Consider the following 18,074-nt stretch of genomic DNA (forward strand, 5'->3'; position numbering starts at 1 on the left):
CATTACCCTGTGTTTAGATCAGGATTATTGGACCTGCTATGACCAATAAATTTACAAAGCTGGGTTCCTGATCCAAGTGCTGTTCACTTCAAAGTGTAGCAGCCTATTGCTGCTGAAACAAGGAGTAGAGGAACTCAAGGTTCATACTGTCTGAATGAGAACAGCATTCATTAGTTAATATTTCCATATAAAGAAGACTGTTACATGCAACTTTGCTTGGAATTCTCTTAAAACCAAACGTCTAGAACTGCAGTGTCCCTGTTCTTTTATAAGAACAAAACAGGACTTTTAGTACTACATTATGTCACACACAGCAGCAGCCAGCTCCTGTTTTCAGGTGTATATATGCCATGTGGATGTTGTTATTAGGGAATGGTATCTATTTACTGTACAGAATAATAATGTCTATTTTTATTTGTATGGTCCTTTTTAAAATTGTGTTTATTATTCTGCTTCAAAAGATTGTTAGCATGGTGTTGCATCTTAGGTAAAAAATGCTGTTTTCCAGTTCAAAAAAATTGTTTAACATTCAGAGGGAAAAGACAGACTAGCCAGACAATGGGTTGGAAGCTTGTCTCCTATTTTGTTCATATAAAATATCTTCTTTGGACGTTTGGTAATGAGAGACACTCTTTCACCCCTAGGTCACTAGTTTAAGCATGGCCCAGGATGCTAGACACTGGAAAACATTTATTCTTGTAAAGCTGTTCAGTTGTTTATGAAAAATGCTGGTAGAGAGAAAGGGAGCTGATTGAAGGGGAGAGGAAAGGAGGGCTTGGCAGTGCCAGTATCAAAGAAGGAAGAATGTATACCAAACTAGTGTATTCCCCTCTCAGATAGCAGTCATCTCTTGCTACTGTTCTACTGCAGTGCTGAAGGTTCAGAGTGGTAACTCTGATAATGATGCATAATGGGGTTAGGGAAGGGTTAATAAAAATGGAATTTGTTTTTTGCATTTTTCCTTTAAAGAGAAGCTACTTACTTTCCTTTTCCTTGAAAGTTAAGAAAGTTGTGTGTCTGCATTAGGATATGGTTTTTAATTATACAAGCACATACAATTTTTGCACAGAATCACTACCTCATTTAGTGCATAAGTGAGACACAGAAAGGGACATAATTAAGATTGCATGGGCAAGCATAAATCTGGCATTTCCTAACTCTTGAACATCTGACCTTGCAACCTAAATAACTTAATATATTTTGCATGCAATCTAAAAGTTCACTACTGTTCCTTCCACTGTTTTCTCTTGCTGAGATCTAACCTCTAAGGGACTGATGGGAATGCCAACTCTAGACTATACTAAAGTACACTAGAGGAGTAGTTTAAGATTAATACCAGTGGTAACACTTTAAAAAACGTTCAATTGCTTACTGAGCCCTTTTCCCTCTGTTCCTTCTGTTACAGCTGATGGAGACCAGCCAGTCTTGTCTCTGTTTCTGCTCATAGTTGTTTGCTTCATAGCTGCACTGTTTTCTGCAATGTTATTTACATTTATTAAGTGTAGTTTTCTTTTAGATTGCAGAAACTCCTCACTTAAAGTCAGCCCAGTTAACGTCGTTTCATTGTTACGTTGCTGATTAGGGAACATGCTCGTTTAAAGTTGTGCAATGCTCCCTTGCAGGAAGCAGTCCGTTGCAGTTAGCTGGTGGAGGCTTGTAAGCAGGGTGGAGCGGCAGCCCCCCTATCAGCTCCCCGCTCCCCTAAGTTCCCTGTACAGCAGTCGCCCAGCAGACTATCAATTTCCGGGCAGTTCAGCTGTCCCTCCCCCCACTGTCATGTGCTGCTCCTGCCCTCTGCCTTGGAGCTGCTCCCTGGAGCCTCCTGCTTGCTGTGCATGGGGGGGGCGGGGAAGAGGGAGGCTAATGTCAGGGGTCCCCCTCTCACCTACTCCTGCACCCCGTTTACCCCTTCTCCATATAGAGCAGGGTGGGGACACAGAAGGAGAGAGACAGAGAGAGCTTGGGGCAGCAGCTGCTGTCTCAATTTCCTGATCCACTTAAAAAAGACAATGCACTTAAGAGTGGGTCAGCTTACTTAAAGGGGCAGTGTGCATCTCTCTCTCTCCCACACACAAGGTGTGTGTCTGTCTCTGTCTGCTATGCTGTCCCCCCACCTTCTCCATTTGAGCTGCCTTGTTGAGTGTGAGAGGCTACATTAACAACGTGTTAACCCTTGAGGGCTCAGCCGAGTGCTAGTTCATCATTTAGCAGCAAGGCATTCCCTGGGAAATATCCCACCCTCTTACTTCACCACCTCAACCAAGCTTCACAATCATCATAGCTGTGTACAGTATTAAATTGTTTGTTTAAAACATATACTGTGTGTGTGTGTATACATATACACACACACACACAGTATATGTTTTAAACAAACAATTTAATACTGTACACAGCTATGATGATAGTTTTTTGTTTTTTTGTCTGGTGAAAAAAAATTCCCTGAAACCTAACCCCCACATTTACATTAATTCTTATGGGGAAATTGGATTAGCTTAAAATCGTTTTGCTTAAAGTCGCATTTTTCAGGAACATAACTACAACGTTAAGTGAGGAATTACTGTATGCCTTGTTTCCAGCCTGTAATATAGGCAGGGGCGGCTCCAGGCACCAGCGCAGCAAGCGCGTGCCTGGGGCAGCAAGCCATGGGGGGCGGCCTGCCAGTTGCTGGGAGGGTGGCAGGCAGATGGCTTTCGGCGGTGTGCCTGCGGGAGGTCCGCTGATCCTGTGGCTTCGGTGGCAATTCGGCAGTGGGGACGCCGATGACGCGGCACCGGTGGACCTCCCGCAGGCATGCTGCCAAATCCACGTGGCATGCCGCCAAATCCACGTGACCAGCGGACCGCCCACAGGCGCACCACCGAAAGCCACCTGCCTGCTGTGCTGGGGTGGCAAAAAACATAGAGCCACCCCTGAATATAGGGTGTGTCCAACAGAGCCAAGGGCAGCAAAGAGTAATGCCACTCTTAGGCCTGCCCTAAGAAAGAGGGAAGAAGAGGTGCAGAAATAGCAGGATGCAAAATAGCATTCTTAAGCCTCTTTTAAAATTCTCTGTGCTGTGAATGGATACACTCTTATCAGCCCTAACTTTCAGCCTCCCTGTGCATACCCATAGACCTTCTGAAAACAGTAACTAGCACAATTTGGGAGGGGTGCAGAAAATGCTGTGCCCGCTGCTGCCACGGCACACATGCAATGAGGTCTTTGAAAATCTGGCCCTAAGCGTGTGCTTCAGAAAAGCCACCTTTATAACCAACACCCTCTGTCATTCAGCAGTAAGGCCAAATATTTGATGAACATGAAGAATGAAACACCTTCTCATCCCTAAATGGTTGGTCTTCTCCACATTCAGAAATACATTGATAGGACCAGGGGAAGGATGTGTGTGTTGGGGGCAGGGGGGAAGAGATGGAGATTACACTGCTGCCTGTAGAATGTATGCTCTGCAGAGCCGCCCAGAGGATTCCGAGGCCTGGGGTCTTCAGCGGCGGGGGGGCCCTTCCGGGACCCACTGCTGAAGTGCCCTGTGGCGGGGACCGCGGCGGTAATTCGCAGGCGGGGGGTCTCGTGGAAGAAGCTCCAGGGGCCCGGGACCCATGAGAGTTTTCCAGGGTCCCCGGAGCAAGCGAAGGACCCCGCTCCAGGGCCCCCGAAAAACTCTCGTGGGGTCCCCTGCGGGGCCCAGGTCAAATTGCCCCTCTTGCCCCCTCCCCCCCCCCCCCGGGCGGCCCCGATGGTCTGTAAACTGGCCAAGGACCTTGACCTCCACTGGCAACAATTACTACCTTTTACCAACATTAAATTCTCTTCCAAATTAAAATATACATAATAGTTATTTAACCTTCAAGCTGACAAACACAAGCCTATTGGCCAAGGCATGCACACTTCCTCCTCTTTGGCCTCCCTGTTTCCCATATCATGCACCTCAAGTCAGCCCAGAATACAGCTGCTAACATTCTCTCCCTCACCCACTGAGCTAACCATGTCAATTCCTTCTTTGAATCCCTGCATCGACTACCTCTTAACTGCTGTTTTAAGTTATCCTTGTCTCTAAGGCCCTGCACAGCTCAGATCTTGTTCTGTTGCATCTCTCATCAGTCCCCCACAATTCACTCCACCAGTGTCAGTATCACTACCCCTTTCATTGCCTAGTGTTTTTCTGTGCTGCATCTCACGCCTCACACCCTCCCAGTCCCAGTGGGGCAGGCTCTCACCTCTGCCCACTCAAATTCTTCCAGGGATTCACTCCTTCCATGAGATCAACACTAATCTGCATGAGCTCAGTGTCTTCTTCACTCCAGCATTATGTCAGAGGAGAGAGAGAGAGAAGGTTTTTTATTTTTTAATTCTAAGTTTATAGGACCCTTCCTAGGGGTCTCCTGTGCATCTGGTCTTCTCTCTGTCTGTCTTTTAGACTGTAAGCTCTTTGGGTGGGGACTTCCCTTATTTGCATTCTGTACCTAGGTAAGCATGTCAAGTGCTTAACAGATAAAATAAGATAATAAACCATAAAAAAGGTTTACATTATTGCCCTGCTAGCTGGTGAATAGTTTTCGGAACTAGTGCAGTTCTGTCCAATTTCTTGCAGTCTAGTCTGCAGTTGGCTGTACCAAGACACACTATGTCTGTGCTATATAATATCACTCATGTGAGCCTAAATTATCATCTTTATGTGTAGATTAATAAAAGACTGGATACATTTTAGGCTTAAATTATCACCAGTAATCACAAAAGAAAGTAAAATTCTAGGTTCTTGCCCAGGCAATTTCATTTCACTCTTGTCCATGTGTTTATTTAGTGTCCAGTCTGTCCTAGTTTATTTTTTAAATCCATTTATTTTAAGGACAGTCAAGATTATAATGCTGTTTGCAATAATTGTTCAAAATAAAAATGTATGGTTTTTACTACTATTTGGTTCTTGGTAAACTTCAAAAAATAGCTACAATAATACTAAGATTTCATTTTTTCACTACTTTTCTCAGTTAATTAACTTAGGCTCCAACTCTACAAACACTTACACATGTGCTTAACTTTACTAGATGAGTAGTCCCCACAGGGCCTTAAAGAGTACCCTTGTTACAGTCAGATCTTAAATGCTACCTTATTCCAATGAGTCAATATTTACCACTGGTAAACAAAATGACGTTTTTAATTTACTTTTGAATTTTAAAGAATACTTTTTTTGAAAGCAGTACTAGTATTTTACAAATATTGACAAAGCTGTACGTAATTGTACAGATGATGACACTGAGTTTATTTGTGCTCCGTATAAACAAAACTGGTGTGGTGTGCCACATTATGAAATGCAAAACCCGGCATTACAAACATGGTGTAATTAGTCATCTCTCTGAGATAATTAGTAGGTTTTTAAACCATTCCTGATAATGTAAATTAATTCAGACTTCTTGTGCATGTGCAGGTACTAGTGCAGTCCATCTGTGTGTACAGTAAATAGTATGTAGGATTATTCTCAGGACTATGCAGGGCACAGACTCATTTTCTGTTGAGGACTGTAAGGTTGATCAGTTCCCCAGGCCCCATATAACTGAACATGACAGTTACAAATTACGTGAAATTTGAGAGCTGAACTTAAATACACATTCCTCCTTCACTATATGAAATCATTTCCCCTTTGCCAGTACAGTAACTGAAGGATGGGGAGATTTTCCCCATCTCCCAACTGCGATCAGACATGTGAAAGTTTCTTGTGAAAAAAGAACCGCTGTCCCAGAAACGACAGAACTGTCAGGACCGCTCCTGAGGAAAAGGAGGAATCACAAAGTTACAGTTTAGCTGCTACGAATGAAAAAGCCCAAGGAACTGGACTAGCGGTTAAATAAACACTCCCCACCCGAGCTGGATGTTTACAGCCGCTTGAGCAGTGGCTCTGTGCTTTGTGTTGCCCGGACGGGGCTTCACACTTGGCCCAGGCAGGGCTCTGTGGTGATCTTCGCCTTTGACACCCCACAGTAACCTCCGACCCCGCGGCCAGCCCAAGACACGCACCAGGGAGCAGCCGCAGCCCGGGCTGCAGGGGCTGTGAGCGGCATGTTCCTGCCCGAGTCTCTGGGCAGCGGACTCCTGCCCCCGGGCTGCGAGGGAAGTTTTCCAAGCACGGGGCGAAAGGGGGAGTGGGAGCGAGCTCTGGGCTGGGGAAGCCTCTTCCCTCCTCCCCTCGCCTGGAAGAACAACCGGGATATTCACGCGGAGCGGCGCGATGCCAGGGAAACTCCTCCAGGGGGACCGCGCGGAGAGGCTGCCGAGCCTGCAACCTGCCTTTAAAAGCCCCCCACACGAGAGCCGCCGCTCCGCACAGGCGAGCCGGGGCGCCCGCGATGAGGCCAGCCGCGTGCTCCTGGGGCCTGGGGCTCCTGCTGGCCGCCGCTCATCTCTCCCGCCAGCAGCCGCCGCAACAGAGGTAACGGCTCGTGGGGGCGCCCCCTCCAGCCGCTGCTTTGCCACTCGGGCCACGCTGAGCTCTGCCCCCTGCCGCTGCCTCCCGACCCCTACTCCCGCCTGCCCTTACAGCTGCCCCGCGCTGCGGCTCCCGCGCCTCCGGGTCCGAGCCTTGCAGGCGCTCGAGACACCTAGGCAAGAGCACGAGGGGGCGCTGAGGCACCGCCCCGCGCTTGTGCCCCTGTTGGCGCCTCCCCAGCCAGCCTCTCTGCTGCTCCCCCGTCCGGCTGCGGCGGCCGCGCTGGGGCAAGGAGCGGCGGGCGCCTCGCCTGGTGCCCCGGGAGGGGTGGGTGCGCTGCAGCCCCTTCTTTGCCTAGAAGGAAGGAACATCTTGTTCTCCACAGAACGGCGCCAACGGTGGGCGGGGGCGGCTGGGCTCGCTGGCTATGTCCAGGGCGACTGTGAGGCAGGAGGACAGAGGTGTCACTCAGAGAAGGAAAGACCCGGAACCCCTGACCCCCACTCCTGGCTGGGGGAAAAGATGGCATCCGAGGCTCACTTTGGCATGTGTTACATCGGGAGGGGATGAGCCTGTGCTAGAGGGAAGAGTCAAAAGGGCAAGAATCCAGGGCACTAACCTTAAAGGATCCCCATCTAAATCAACCCATTCTGCTACTAACAAGCGAGAGTAAAACGTCTGGAATTCACACGAATGACTGAAAGGCCCATTGCAACACTTGAACGTTGCAAATTAACAAGTGACTGGACAAGAACAGGAAAAAGCAGGGATACTGCATCACAAGATTTTTTTTTCCATTTATACCCCTTCTGGCAGGGCACCCAGGATCTGTGCAGGCAGTTCTGACTGCAGGATCAAAGCCTTGAGTAGAATCTAATTACAGTGGTCACATTAACTAACACTTGACCTATACCAGTAAATATTGTACAGTATATATAATAAAATCTTGATGAGACATCACCCCAGCAACTTGCTGTTAAATGCTTGCTGAGGAGTGGGGCATTAAGATCAACATTATTTGTGCAAATTACAAAGTGTGAAGAGTAGTTAGGATCTCCTCTGTTCTACTTTCCTCTAATGAAAGAGAAACAAGGAGCACAGAAACGCTACCCTTTTCTTGTAACACATGCTAGCATTTCTTGGCATGTACAAAAAAAGTCCAAACACCTCAGTTTCTTGTATTTAATTTGAAGGGGATAAAAAGATTCTGGTTATACTTTCAAAGGGATTTTTTATTTTATTTTGGGGGATATTGAAATTAAAAACAAACATCCTGTTATATAATTTCTTGGATGAATAAACTTGCCAGCACTGGATTCATGGGAAGAAAAACAACGCCCACCACCTTGGCTGTTTGCCACACTCTTGTCTTTTAATACTGATTTTGCATTGCTACATATCACCTTTTCAGCGATGTCAAAGAGTTTTACAGCCATGGCAAAGTACTTGAGCATGAAGGATGTGCTTACATTAAGCATGCTTTGCTGAACCAGGGTCTAATTACCCATCAATACCATTAGGCAAAATTAGGATCTATAATTCCCACCAGTGCAGCTCCAAATGGATGCTGTGATGCAAACAGGAGGTGCATTGATGGAGAATTATGGGTCCTGGTATTCTCAGTATAGAGAAAAAAAATCGATGAGATGGCTTGCTTTAAAATTCTGTGATAAATTGTTGTTTTAATAAAGTGAGAATAATGCGGCGGGGGGGGGGGGGGGAAGAGACCTAACTTTACATTCTCTAATGACTTATCTGCTGGAGAAGTGTGCTTTTTATAGAAATATTAATTTGTTATGGTATTTCCCCCTCCTATTTTGTTTACTATAAACAGGGCGAAACTTGAACAAACTGTGCAAGTATAACAGCATGCAGCACTATATCTAAAATTTGTAAGGGCTGAGCTGTCACTTCTAGCCACACCTCATTTTGGGCATTAAAAGTTGTACTATATTACAATTTAAATATCTGCTGATGTTATTCAATCATTTATTTAAAGTTGCTGTACATTTTTGTATCAACATTTTAGCTGACATCCCCATTACACAGGTTAATAGTCTTTCCATCTTCAGTATTATAGAAAGTGTTGATGGAATATATTTCTAAACTAAGCAGTATTTTTTTATTCCCAGGCCTGCTTTTACGTGTGGAGGAATTCTGTCTGGAGAGTCAGGGTTTATTGGGAGTGAAGGATTCCCTGGAGTTTACCCTCCAAACAGCAAATGTACTTGGAAAATCACAGTAAGACTTTCTAATATCACAAAAACACTTCTGAAAAGAATGAAGAGCTACCTGTTTTATAATGCCAACATTTTATATTAGGTGACAGATGCCTCTGATAATGAGTTGTTGGGCTTACATATTTCAGCTGTCTGGAACATTTTTTAGGGTTACATTAGGTACAGTGCCAAAAGTGAAATCCTGGCAAGCTGCATGGAAACTTTTTAAAGACACCATAATAGAGGTTCAACTTAAATGTATACCCCAAATTAAAAAAACATAGTAAGAGATATGTACATTTTAGGATACTTGACACTGAAATGAGTTTGCAGAGCAGCCACATTATATCCATGAATGATGCTAATAAGTGAGCAAACACTATTAAACTGAATGGCCAGAACTGAATATCCCTTCAGTGCTGGACATGTTATAAACCAGAGACTTCATAAAGAGGCTTTAACTAAGCTCCTTTTACTTTTCCACAGGTATGATGATGACAAATTATGCTACCAAAGAGATACTTAAAGCCACACACTGCCCTCTGGCTACATGCATAACTCCCATTAACATCAGTGGAGAGTTTCTCTGGGGTCAGGACTAGTATATGGGCTCCGGTCAAGGAGGGAAATGAGTGATCTGAAAATTCTCTTTTGAAGTTGCCACTAAAGAATATATAAAAAAGAATGGATAGTGGTAATGAAATAGGACATCAAAGAATAATACAGCCTTGTTGCTATAGAGACACTGATGCAAGTAGGAGACCATGATCTTGTGACAGTTGTTTTTAAATTACTGTCAGAGCAAACAAATGATGTAGATTTAATCTTTGTATTCTGCATTTGGATTAGGGTGGAGAACAGCTTTTTGTGCTGATATTAATCAGTGCCCAACTTCTTCTAGAAAAGAACAATCTGAAGTATGCTCCATTTTCATTTATAAACTTGTTTCTCGCTGTCTGAAGAGACTCAGTTGCTTTAACATTTACTAGTGATTACTGGTTAGCTATCCTGAAATCTGATTGGCTGGCAAAAACTCTATTTGAAGTAATATAAGACTGTGAGACAAGAGTAGCAACAACAAAGCTGATTTTCAATAGCAGTTGGTGCCATGAAATAATTTTGAAATCAGTTCTTCATAAATTTGAAACATATTGAAGAAGATGATGATGATATTGAAAAATGACAAAAGTAAAGTTCTTATAAAAGACTTAGATTACAAATGATTGCTAGAAAGTATACACTGAAGTATACACTGTGGGCAGTTCTATTCCTTATAACTAAGTCAGAAAAAACAAAACAAAACCTGAACTGATTTTATTTAAGGAATGTCCCTATGGTATGTTTTCATTGCAGAGTTCATTTGAGCGATTGGCAACTGCATCTGAGCATCCTGATTAGTTTAGCCTGGATGTGAGCAACCACATTGAATCATAGAATATCAGGGTTGGAAGGGACCTCTGGGTCATCTAGTCCAACACCCTGCTCAAAGCAGGACCAATCCCCAACTAAATCATCCCAGCCAGGGCTTTGTCAAGCCAGGCCTTAAAAACCTCTAAGGAAGGAGATTCCACCACCTCCCTAGGTAACCCATTCCAGTGCTTTACCACCTTCCTAGTGAAAAAGTTTTTCCTAATATCCAACCTAAACCTCCGTCACTGCAACTTGAGACCATTACTCCTTGTTCTTTCATCTGCTACCACTGAGAATAGTCAAGATTCATCCTCTTTGGAACCCCCTTTCAGGTTCTTGAAAGCAGCTCATTTTTCTCTTCTGCAGACTAAATAATCCCAGTTCCCTCAGCCTCTCCTCATAAATCATGTGCTCCAGCCCCCTAATAATTTTTGTTGCCCTCTGCTGGACTCTTTCCAGTTTTTCCACATCCTTCTTATAGTGTGGGGCCCAAAACTGGACACAGTACTCCAGATGAGGTCTCACCAATGCCAAATAGAGGGGAATGATCACATCCCTCGATCTGCTGGCAATGCTCCTACTTATACAGCCCAAAATGCCGTTAACCTTCTTGGCAACAAGCGCATACTGTTGATTCATATCCAGCTTCTTGTCCACTATAACCCCTAGGTCCTTTTCTGCAGAACTGCTGCCTAGCCACTCGGTCCCTCGTCTGTAGCAGTGCATGGGATTCTTCCATCCTAAGTGCAGGACTTTGCACTTGTCCTTGCTGAACCTCATCGGATTTCTTTTGGCCCAATCCTCTAATTTGTCTAGGTCCCTCTGTATCTTATCCCTACCCTCCAGCATATCTACCACTCCTCCCACTTCAGTGTCATCTGCAAACTTGCTGAGGGTGCAGTCTATGCCATTCTCCAGAATTATAATGAAGATATTGAACAAAACCACCCCCAGAACCCCCACTCCACTTGATACCAGCTGCCAACTAGACATGGAGCCATTGATCACTACCTGTTGAGCCCGGTGATCTAGACAGCTTTCTATCCACCTTATAGTCCATTCATCCAGCCCATACTTCTTTAACTTGCTGGCAAGAATACTGTGGGAGACTGTATCAAAAACTTTGCTAAAGTCAAGAAATAACATGTCCACTGCTTTCCCCTCATCCACAGAGCCAGTTATCTCATCATAGAAAGCAATTAGGTTAGTCAGGCATGACTTGCCCTTGGTGAATCCATGCTGACTATTCTGATCATTTTCCTCTCCTCAAAGTGCTTCAAAATTGATTCCTTAAGGACCTGCTCCATGATTTTTCCAGGGACTGAGGTGAGGCTGACTGGCCTGTAGTTCCCCAGATCCTCCTCCTTCCCTTTTTTAAAGATGGGCACTACATTGGCCTTTATCCAGTCATCCAGGACCTCCCCCACTTGCCATGAGTTTTCAAAGATAATGGCCAATGGCTCTGCAATCTCATCGGCCAACTCCTTTAGCACCCTCGGATGCAGTGCTTCCGGCCCCATGGACTTGTGCTCATCAGCTTTTCTAAATACTCCCAAACCACTTCTTTCTCCACAGAGGGCTGGTCACCTCCTCCCCATACTGTGCTGCCCAGTGCAGTAGTCTGGGAACTGACCTTGTTCGTGAAGACAGAGGCAAAAAAAGCATTGAGTACATTAGCTTTTTCCACATCCTCTGTCACTAGGTTGCCTCCCCCATTCAGTAAGGGGCCCACACTTTCCCTGACCACCTTCTTGTTGCTAACATACCTGTAGAAACCCTTTTTGTTACTCTTAACATCCCTTGCTGGCTGCAACTCCAATTGTGATTTGGCCTTCCTGATTTCACTCCTGCATGCCTGAGCAATATTTTTTTACTCCTCCCTAGTCATTTGTCCAAGCTTCCACTTCTTGTAAGCTTCTTCTTTGTGTTTAAGATCAGCAAGAATTTCACTGTTAAGCCAAGCTAGTCACCTGCCATATTTATTATTGTTTCTACACATCGGGATGGTTTGTTCCTGCAGCCTCAATAAGGATTCTTTAAAATACAACCAGCTCTCCTGGACTCCTTTCCCCCTCATGTTATTCTCCCAGGGGATCCTGCCCATCAGTTTCCTGAGGGAGTCAAAGTCTGCTTTTCTGAAGTCCAGGGTCTGTATTCTGCTGCTCTCCTTTCTTCCTTTTGTCAGGATCCTGAACTCTACCATCTCATGGCCACTGCCTCCCAGGTTCCCATCCACATTTTCTTCCCCTACTAATTCTTCCCTGCTAGTTAACTAAAACCTCTCCAGCGCATCATCAAAGATCTACAACCTATCCTGAAAGATGATCCCTCACTCTCACAGATTTTGGGAGACAGACCTGTCCTTGCTTACAGACAGCCCCCCAACCTGAAGCAAATACTCACCAGCGACCACACACCACAGAACAAAAACATTAACCCAGGAACCTGTCCTTTCAACTAAGCCCGATGCCAACTTTGTCCACATATCTATTCAAGTGACACCATCATAGGACCTAATCACATCCAGGGCCGGCTCCAGGCACCAGCTTATCAAGCAGGTGCTTGGGGTGGCAACTTGGGAGCAGGGTGGCACTTTTAGGTATTCGGCGGCAATTCGGCGGAGGGTCCCTTGCTCCCGCTCGGAGCGAAGGACCTCCTGCTGAATTGCCGCAGATCGCGATCGCGGCTTTTTTATTTTATTTTATTTTTGTTTGGCTGCTTGGGGCAGCAAAACCCCTGGAGCCGGCCCTGATCACATCAGCCACGCCATCACGGGCTCATTCACCTGCATATCTACCAATATGATATATGCCATCATGTGCCAGCAATGCCCCTCTGCCATGTACATTGGCCAAACCAGACAGTCTCTACGCAAAAGAATAACTGGACACAAATCTGACATCAGGAATCATAACATTCAAAAACCAGTAGGAAAACACTTCAGCCTCTCTCTTTAAAGGTGGCAATTTTGTAACAGAAAAGCTTCAAAAACAGACTCCAATGAGAAACTGCTGAACTTGAATTAATATGCAAACTAGATACTATCAATTTAGTCTTAAATAGAGACTGGGAATGGCTGAGCCATTACACACATTGAATCTATTTCCCCATGTTAAGTATCCTCACACCTTCTTGTCAAACTGTCTTAAATGGGCTATCTTGATTATCACTACAAAAGTTTTTTTTCCTCCTGCTGACAATAGCTTATCTTAATTAATTAGCCTCTTAGGGCTAGGGGAACTCCCACCTTTTCATGTTCTCTGTATGTGTATGTAACCCTTCTGCCCATCTGAGTTGGCAGCAACAAGGGCCAGGTTCAGTATCTAGCGGTTCCGTTTCAATAACGCAATGCAAAACTGGCTCGAGCCCCCACCTAGTGACCTGGGACAATAACATACCACCCCCTGCAGTTGCCTCTAAGAGGCAATACTTCCCCTCTTGCAAGCACGGAGTCTGAGTGTAGCAAAATCCTTTTAATAAAGGAGGGAAACAATGCGGTATTATGTTGGGGAAACACCACAAACAGGATTCATAACACAAACCATGAGGAAAAGACCCACCCCCAAGCTAGTTTGGCAGTGTCCATTTCCCCTCAGGGTCTTAAGTCCAACCACCCAAAAGATCACCCCAAAGTCCCAAAAGTCCAGCACCCCAAGAGTCTCTTGAGTCCAGCAACCCAAAAATCCAACAACCCAGAAGTCTCTGTCCCTGGTCAGTGCAGCCCCAGATTTCAAAAGTTTATCTGCAAAGTTCTACACCACCCCCCAGCTGGGTAGAAATGGGGGAGGGAGGAAGGATCACACAGGGTGTTAAGGGGCACCTTACATGGTCCAAAGCCGACTGCCCTGCCTCTCTGTGGGGTTCTGCTGCGGTCTTCACCACAAGCCGTTCCACTCCACCAGCCGTCCCGTGAGCCGCTCCCGCCGTCCCACAAACTGCTCCACTCTGCACTGCTTCACTCCAATCGCCGTCCCATGGGCCGCTCCAACCGTCCCATAAACTGCTCAGCTCTGCCAGCTGCTTAGCAATACCTTCAGGCTCCCCCACTAGTTAACACAGCACTCAGTGATCTCCGCTCTTTAGTGATTTCAGCTCTTAGTGATTTCTGCTTGTAGTAGGAGAGCCCTAGTGCTGGTGAACCATTGGCCCAAAGTGAATTCAGCACAGTAGCCTGTAACTAGACCCTTAATGGAATCAAAATTAGCTCTACTATTCAACAGTGGAGAGAGGAAGCAGTGCAATTGGTGTTTCAGGCCCTCAAAAGGGGCCCATACCATCAGGTACAAATACTTATCCCCAGTCTCTCTTGATTCACTGGGTTTTGGAACCATGTCCCTTGTCTAGTGAGTGCTACTTAATTGATGGTGAGTCCCTCTGTCATAAGACAGTTCCACTGGCCTTGATTCACATAATCAGGGTAACAACATTTTATTCTTCCTGCCCCAATAACAGAGAAACTGGGGATCCCACAGCAGCCAAAGTGACCATTTGGGCAGCTGTGGGCTCATGCTGGGTGGGGTGGGTATGCCTATGTGAACAAGACCAGCCCCTGAAGTTCTTTTCCACACTCGTCACAATTCACCACCAGATGTCAGGGTAGAGCTCATCCTGACTCTGCTTACATGTATATACATATATCTCCTTACTGTATGTTCCATTCTATGCATCCGATGAAGTGGGCTGTAGCCCACGAAAGCTTATGATCAAATAAATGTCTTAGTCTCTAAGGTGCCACAAGTACTCCTGGTCTTTTTCCCCCCACATGTGCATTGCTAGAACTTCTGGGGACACATCCAATGGTTCTTTGTGCTGCAGTAAGCTGAGACACTGATTCTTTCACAGTGAATTGGGCTTGCAGCGGGGAATTGTAGGAAGGCATTGGAGGACTATCCACACTCCAATGATTTAGCCTGCATCCTCACTGGAAAGTGGGTGGGTTACCAGCCCAAGTGAAAGTGGCACTCAAGTCCAGTCAGGCCAGCTAGCTCAGGTTTAAATACCACCAAACTCTGGTAAGAGAGTTGTATGTGTGGCTGGGACGGAGGTGGAGGTAATACCCAACTAGGAGCCCAAGGTGTAGCAAAGACATCTCCTTAGTTACCATGTAAAGGCCTACTCAACTAGTATCTGATACTAGAACACCTTTTGCCAGTCCATGGTAGCAATGTGGAACTTGCAGGAGAATCTGTCTCAAGTCTGCAAAACTTGAACAGCTATTGTTTTGCTTTCTGTGTGGGTTATCAGAGGTATGGAAGTGTTTTCTCAACCAGAGAATGCCATCTTCTTTACAAGAAATCCAAAGTTAATTGAGATAGGGCAAGCAATTTGTAAAATTCCTTTATAAAACATTAAATAGGTAATATAATATAAAGTGAGACAATGTGACCTAGCAGATAGAGCACTGGATTGTAACTCAAGAGACCTGAGTTTTATTCATGGCTATGGCACTGGTATGCTGGGTGACCTTGGGCAAGTTACTTCACCTCTGTGCCTCAGTTTTCACATCTGTAAATTGGGGATAATGATACCTTCTTTTGTAAAGCTCTTTGAGAGCTACTGATGAAGAGTGCTACATAAGAGATAAGTATTTTATTATTATTGTATCTGCTGAAGTCTTCCAGAGTTATTTTGCTAAAGCTGGAAGAGACACAAGCCCAATTAAGTTTCTGTTATTTAAAGATGCTGGTTAACAGAAACAACTGCTGTATTCTGAGAGCTAGAAGAAGTGTGCAGCACGTGCTAGCGCTTGTATTGCAGCTTTGGGAGACTATTCAGAAACCTTTGGTTTGTGCTGCTGCTGCTAAGAATCATCTTTACTCTTGTTTCCTCTCCTGTAGTAACTTGCATAGTGTCACTCACTGTATCACATACATTTGCTTTTAATATTGTATAATCCTTTCTTGGTCATCACCCCACATAGTTATGTTGAATAGTCTGAAAAGTTGTACGGCTGTCCTGTGTCTTTTGGCAAACCATGCAGTTCCTATACAATGCAGCATGCTCAATGTGTAAAAATAATACTCAAGACTGTCACAGTCATACAAGGTGATGTTTTTATAGGTTCAGTAGCTGGATTGCAGAACAAGTTTTCTGAAATAAGCAGGGTTTGAAAAATCCACTGATCAGTGGAATTAGAAACTTGCCCTTATGAGCAGAGGTGCTTAAGTCAGTTTCTCTAGACTTTATCTCTCAAAAGCATCTAGTTTGTATGGTTGTGAAATTATCCTTCCAAATATGCACTGCTGCATTGCTTCCAGGTGGGGGAAAAGATCAGCAGCTGGAGAGGAGGGGACGGGAAGGAAGTGGGCACAGAAATTGGGCCTCCTTTCATTGCATTACTCCCCCATTCCAATATATCTTTCATATTAATTCTGGCTAACATGTTTAATCTCCTCGCTAGCAGACATCTGATAAATTTTTCAAGTCTTGACAATAAGAATAGTGGGAAGGGTGTTCTAGTGATCCATAGCACCACTATGGCTAAACACTCAGCATTTTTATTATTAAACACTGTTTTGGAAAGGTTTATTAGTCAGCCAAAATCATTTAAGTCAAGTTTAAAACTTGGCATTTAAGGCTCTGGTCCACAAACAACTCCCTTTCTCTCCGCCCCCAACACTGTAGTAAATAATATGGAAGAGCAAGACATACCAAGAACTTTCCCAAAAAGCAGGAAGAGGTACACTTGTGAATAGGCTCTGTTTTAAGTTAGAGCAAACTATGCATGGTATTAGGAAGAGACAAGTTTCTCTTAGTGATGGCACAAAAACATCCAGGGACCTTACTGTGCTAGGTGCTGTATATATAAAATAAGAATGCCCCTGCATCAAAGTGCTTACAGTCTAAATACTGATGTTTTTAGAACAGTGCACACCATAAACAACTTTCCCTAAAAATGTTTAGGGATATATTCTCCTTTCTCTGCTAGAGAGGCATGTATGTTCACTAATAGGAGTATATAGCCTTTCTGTAAAAGCACCAAAGAGTCCTGTGGCACTTTAGCATGCATCTGACGAAGTGGGTATTCACCCACGAAAGCTCATGCTCCAATACGTCTGTTAGTCTATAAGGTGCCACAGGACTCTTTGCTGCTTTTACAGATCCAGACTAACACGGCTAACCCTCTGATACTATAGCCTTTCTGTGTATTTAGTGTAGCAGACCTGAGGGTGGCAATTTTGCAACAGAAAAGCTTCAAAAACAAACTCCAACGAGAAACTGCTGAACTCAAATTGATATGCAAATTAGATACAATCAATTTAGGCTTGAATAGAGACTGGGAATGGCTGAGCCATTACAAACATTGAATCTATCTCCCCTTGTAAGTATTCTCACACTTCTTATCAAACTGTCTGTACTGGGCTATCTTGATTATCAGTTCAAAATTTTTTTCACTTACTTAATTGGCCTCTCAGAGTTGGTAAGACAACTCCCACCTTTTCATGCTCTCTGTATGTGTATATATATATCTCCTCACTATATGTTCCATTCTATGCATCCAAAGAAGTGGGCTTTAGCCCATGAAAGCTTATGCTCAAATAAATTTGTTAGTCTCCAAGGTGCCACAAGTACTCCTGTTCTAAAATAAAATTATAGAAATTCAGCTTTTTTAGGAGACTGATTTAAAGCAAAGGTCTTTAGTCTTTCTCTTTCAAAACTTCCACTTGTTGTTTTGTTACAGGTTCTAATTTCTGATGCACCACAATACACAGTTCATTTGTTTAAGCCAGGCCAGACCCATGTGTCACCCCCTTCCCTGTGGCAGTGCCAAGAGATTACCAAGAATTCTATAGCTGTAGGAATTTAGATTTCCCAACACAAGATTGAGGATCTGCCTCTAAGGGTGCCCTATCCACCAGCTGGTGTAAATTGTCATCATTCCACTAACTTCAATGGAGCTATGACAATTTATACCTACTGAGAATCTGCCTGAATTTCTGCAGAGAATTTATCTGCATGAGCACTAACCCAGCCAGGCAACGCCACAACTTGGTACTACAGAGTTTTGTTAGATATTGTTTTGCGGCTTCTGC

The 18,074-nt window shown here is 44.5% G+C and overlaps 1 protein-coding gene across 2 annotated transcripts in view; it reads left to right on the top strand.

Annotated features, from left to right (window-relative positions):
• Positions 1-5,988: 5,988 nt before the first annotated feature.
• The window catches only part of PCOLCE2 (procollagen C-endopeptidase enhancer 2), a 43,417-nt gene continuing 31,331 nt past the window's right edge, over positions 5,989-18,074 (top strand). The window contains exons 1-2 of one of the 2 annotated variants that reach the window (XM_039486979.1): positions 5,989-6,415; positions 8,545-8,653. In XM_039486979.1, coding sequence (XP_039342913.1) covers positions 6,333-6,415; positions 8,545-8,653 — 192 coding nt within the window. In that variant the 5' untranslated portion in view covers positions 5,989-6,332. The remainder of the gene's footprint in view (positions 6,416-8,544; positions 8,654-18,074) is intronic. The other variant, XM_039486980.1, reaches the window with a different exon arrangement.

The sequence above is a fragment of the Mauremys reevesii genome, linkage group 9, assembly GCF_016161935.1.
Source record: "Mauremys reevesii isolate NIE-2019 linkage group 9, ASM1616193v1, whole genome shotgun sequence".
NCBI lineage: Eukaryota > Metazoa > Chordata > Testudines > Geoemydidae > Mauremys > Mauremys reevesii.